The following is a 5,096-nucleotide window of genomic DNA, read 5'->3' on the forward strand; positions in this document are numbered from 1 at the left end:
TACACACACACACACACACACACACACACACACACATATATATATATATATATTAATTTATATAGTATTGAATAGAGCCAAAATGCGTCAGAATATATGAACGAGTAATAGACCACCGCACAGTTGATAAGACCTGGGCTTCAACGACCAATGCTCACAATTAGTGTACAACAGTTGCGAGTGCGCGGGTGTTCGTTCGTGTATATCTGTACCTATCGGTAGACGACTGATATTTGCAGGGAAAGGAGCTATAAATAGAACGCAATGCGACGAGAGAATATGATCTATAAATAGAATGCCACTGCTGACGAATTACTCACTGCCCGGGCTTCAACGACATTGGGTGGCGATCAATGTTGTAACGGTGTCGGGTGTATTGCGTTGATGTTCGTTCGAGTGAATGGGCCACATATCCGTAGAAGACTTGAAATCTATACGTTAACAATTCGATGTTAGGGTTCAAGGTTTAGGGTCTCATAGTATGTCCAGTATATAAGTAGGTTGAAACAGAGCGAGAACATACTATCGTCGCGCTTGTAAAAAACCGCTGGGTTTGTTATATTTTAAACCTGGTTTAACTCGCACTGCAGGGCCGTCAAATTGTAACGGACAGTCCCGATCTATCTGACTTCGGAGTCGTGGTGCCTCCCCGAGAGGATGCCGGCGACAGTAGTGACCAATTAAAGAGGAAAGGCACTATGGACAGTTCCGATAAACTAGTCACCATTGCCGTAGTCACTGCTGACGAAAAATCGCCCCTGTGGGACTCAATGGACGAGAATAAACGTACCGTCGAGGTAGGTAAACGCACTTTTGTACTTGCAATGTGCATAGGCGTACTTCCAAAACAGGTTACGTTTTTACCAAGTGACCTGTCTGTAGATATAACCAAACTGGTTCCTTGGGTTCGTTTCTGGTTTAGATAGTCTTCTTCAGAAGCATATCTATATTTAGAAGCATGTTTTTATTCAGAAATATGACTGTATTCAGAAACATGACTTTATTCAGGAACATGTCTTAAAATCAGGGGCTTGACTTTATTTATTTAGACGAATGTCTCTATTCAGAAGTACGTCTTTATTCAGAAGCATGCATTTATTCAGAGCATGTCTTTATTCAGAAGCATGCATTCATTCTGAAGCATACCTTTATCTAGTCAGAAGCATGTCCAAAGTTTACACGTATAGATGATGTCCTGTGGCGACCTTACGTTACAGCCGCACTTCAGTTTGGGATTCACATCATTCACTCAAACCCCTACTACTACACAATATAGCGTATTAAACCAGTTTCAGTTGTTGAGTTTAAATGACAAGTGCAAGTTGTTTAAGATTTGGGGTTGTGTCGCTTGAAATCATCAGCACGACCATGTTTTGTTCGTTTAGATCCGTCTGTGAGGTATGCCAGAAAATCCTATTTTATGCACAACTCGAATTTAAATTTTTCTGAACTTTTAAATCTTAATCTTATGCCAACTTGAATCCTACTTTTTATGCAATTTTAAGACCTATATACAATATAAATCCTAATTTCAATACAAATTAAATATTCTTCCCAATCGCCTTAGTTTTAGATTATGCTAATTCAATAGACCCAGCCAGTGCTTGCTTTAAGCGTTCAGTCTAATATATTCCAGGGGTTTCCCGTTTTTGTTATAAATATCAGGTCAACTTCAACGATCTCGGACTGGTACTGAATTTGCAGACCACTGTGCTATTAATAGATTTCTTCACCGGCGGCGACACCTCTGCACCCAGTACTGGGCAATTAGAGAGCACGACCAGCAATGCAGGGACAAAGACCAGTTCTAATAAGTACGATATGTTGTGTTCTGACGGTGCTGAACTTTCGTTTTTAATTTGGGGTTCTTCAGTATGTGTAAATCGATATATGTCGTAGTGGACAATTAGAGAGTATGGCCAGCAATACAGGGACAAAGACCGGTCCTAATAAGTACGATATGTTGTGTTATGACAATGCCTAGATTTCGTTCTTGGTTTGAATTTCTTCTGTATTTGAAAGTCCATATATATCTTAGTGGACAGTTAGTGAGCACGACCAGCAAGGTTACTCTGTATTTGAATATTTATATAAACCTTAGTGGACAATTAAAGAGCACCACCAGTAAGACCGGGACAAAAGACCGGTCTCAATGAGTATGATATGCTCTGGTAGTGCTGACCGTATTTCGTCATTGTTATGTTGCTTTACCTTCAAATACATATATACATGTGTGTATACATCTAACTCACACTCATAAGTATATGCTCATGCAGACCTGATACACACAATACTTAACTGAAGCGCAGAGCTTACAGATGGGAGGGCTGAAGCGTAGACTATACGTGTGAACACCCTTGTACTGACACTCAAACCACACACACACACACATACACACACACGCAGATGGACACATATACACCATACACACACACACATATATATATATATGTATATATATATATATGTAGATTTACATTCACACCATACATGATACGTACGCCTATTTCACAGAGCCGCAGAAGCTTCAGATGGGGGTGCTGAGCTGTGGACTATTCGTGTGAACGCTCTGGTGCTGACACTCAACTCCGCAGACAGGGCACTGTGTCGCCTAGACGTAGGCGGAGGCGATCTTCAGATCAAAATGGGGGGTGTTTTCGAGGGGGGTAGGCAAATCACCGCGAAGCTGGGTCCCGGTTTATTGCAGGATCTGACGGACGGAGGTTCTATTTATAGAAACGTCTTCAAATCTGAGGGTAGGTGGACGAGATGAGCGGTTTTTGGTCTCGTTTCGTGGCTTGTGTTCAGATTCTGACTGTATTTGAATGTAGGTAAGTGCTATTTTTGTGCGGGTAGGCAAGCTACTACGGGTCCCGGTTTATTGCGGAATCTGGTAGAGGGAGGTTCTATCTATAGAAACGCCTTCGAATTTGAGGGTTTTAGGGTTTTAGGTTAGAAGCCCTAGGTAGACTAGTTGGGTGGGGCTGGTTTGTATGCATTGCATGTGTTGGAACAGTTTTGATTTCTCGAGTCTGCAGAGGGGACTATGCGGTTATAGCTGACGGGTGTGTGTTAAGGTGGGAGGTAGAACTGAAATTATTCCCCCCCTCCAAAAAAAAGACCGAAGGGGACCTTGGATACAACTTTAAGCTCCATTCCATACTGTCATACCGCTCCGGTTTTATTTACCAATTGATAATCTATTTATAACTCACAAGAGATTGATAGTCTATTTATATCTCACAAGAACGGGCATACCTGTACTTGCGTTTGCCGTAGTAGTTAGAAGCGACCATTCATAGCTTTTGAGGTTGAGGGTTTTGTACAACTATAAGAGCCTTCCCACCCTTGACATCCCGTCAAACCACCTTGATTCTGTTTATTTCCTGACACTCTAAATACATACTGACAATCTATTTATATACTGATAATATATTTCTATATTGGCTATCTATTTATAACGCACAGGAAAAGATATCCTGCACCTGCGGTTCACCAAAGTTGGTACCAATACACGCCCATCCATTCAGCTACAAGATCCTTCACATCCCGCCAAAAGCGAGGACAGTGTGTTGTGGGTGCGGTTGGGCTCTATGCAGTTGCTGTATACCATGCGCTTCTTCAGCCAACTCAGTGCGTGGCTGCTAAACTTCAATGATCTACAGGGCGTGGTAGGTAAACTCACTATGCCATATATGGGCATGGTAGGTAAACTCACTATGCCATATATGGGCATGGTAGGTATACTTGCTATGACATATATGGGCATGGTAGGTATACTCCCTATGACATAGATCTAGACGTATCACTCATATAGCCGTACTCAATCTGATCTACAGGGCGTGGTAGGTAAACTCACTATGCCATATATGGGCATGGTTGGAATACTCACTATGACAGATCTAGACGGATCACTCATATAGCTGTACTCAATCTGATCTACAGGGCGTGGTAGGCAAACACACTATGCCATATATGGGCATGGTAGGTATACTCACTATGACATAGATCTAGACGGATCACTCATATAGCTGTACTCAATCTGATCTACAGGGCGTGGTAGGTAAACACTATGCCATATATGTCTAGATGGATCACTCATATATATTGAGATACGTGACTCACAGACGCAGGTCACAAAACACTACATTGATGTAGAGCAATTCAATAGAATTGTTATTGATAGACTCAGGCATCATCCAGTAGACTAGCTGTACTTACTCTCCATAGCACACTGTCGCTCCACCACCCAGTTCTTACTTAGTGCAGTGCATGCGTTCTATTTTTATCACGGCTATTTTTATCACATCTACTGTTGTTACATCTATTTATATCACATCTACTGTTATCACATCTATTTTTATCACATCTACTGTTATCACATTTAATTTTATCACATCTATTTTTATTGCATCTATTTTGTCACAACTGCTTGTATCACATCTATTTATATCACATCTACTGTTATCACATCTATTTTTATCACATGTAGGTATCCTTCATGCGCACGGGAGAGGAACATTTGCAGATACCTAGCCATGCTGTATACTTCCTGGCCCATAACCACTCCATTTCATGTATAGCTTATGCGTTCTAAATGTATCACATCTACTTTTATCACATCTATTTTTTATCAAACCTATTCTTACCAAATATTTTTTATCACATCTATTTTTATTACATGTAGGTATCCTTCATGCGCACGGGAGAGGAACAATTAGCCGACACCAAGTTCTACTACGACATCGCCGCCCCATCCCCTGCGATTGTGGTGCCCCTCAAGTCCACCTCCAATATCGCTTATGTGGCCTATCCCGGTAATATCGCCATCTCAAACCGGTACGAGAACATGCCCGAAGTTCGGGGCACTACTGACCAGGAGGGAGAGAACGGTATGTGCTATGAGGAGTCTTGTGTGTTGGGGGGGGGAATTGTTGGGCTGTGTTCTATTTATAGAACAGATCATGGTGTATTTGTTGTGATGAGGGATTTTATTTTGGGGTACTGTGGTGTTTGCTGAGTGGTGTTTTATTGTGTATGAATGTATATATATATATGTGTGTATGTATGTATGAACGTACTTGTGTATTTGTATT

General features: G+C 41.4%; 1 protein-coding gene across 1 annotated transcript; it reads left to right on the forward strand.

Annotated features, from left to right (window-relative positions):
- Nucleotides 1-585: 585 nt before the first annotated feature.
- On the forward strand, nt 586-4,982 carry SARC_12165 (hypothetical protein; the record flags this gene model as incomplete). Its single annotated transcript, XM_014293733.1, has 6 exons — nt 586-797; nt 1,666-1,814; nt 2,515-2,756; nt 3,469-3,671; nt 4,688-4,892; nt 4,957-4,982. Coding segments are annotated over 6 exons (1,037 nt in total), but the record flags the coding sequence as incomplete, so codon positions are not given.
- Between the last annotated feature and the right edge of the window lie 114 nt (nt 4,983-5,096).

The sequence above is a fragment of the Sphaeroforma arctica genome (assembly GCF_001186125.1).
Source record: "Sphaeroforma arctica JP610 unplaced genomic scaffold supercont1.2111, whole genome shotgun sequence".
NCBI lineage: Eukaryota > Ichthyosporea > Ichthyophonida > Sphaeroforma > Sphaeroforma arctica.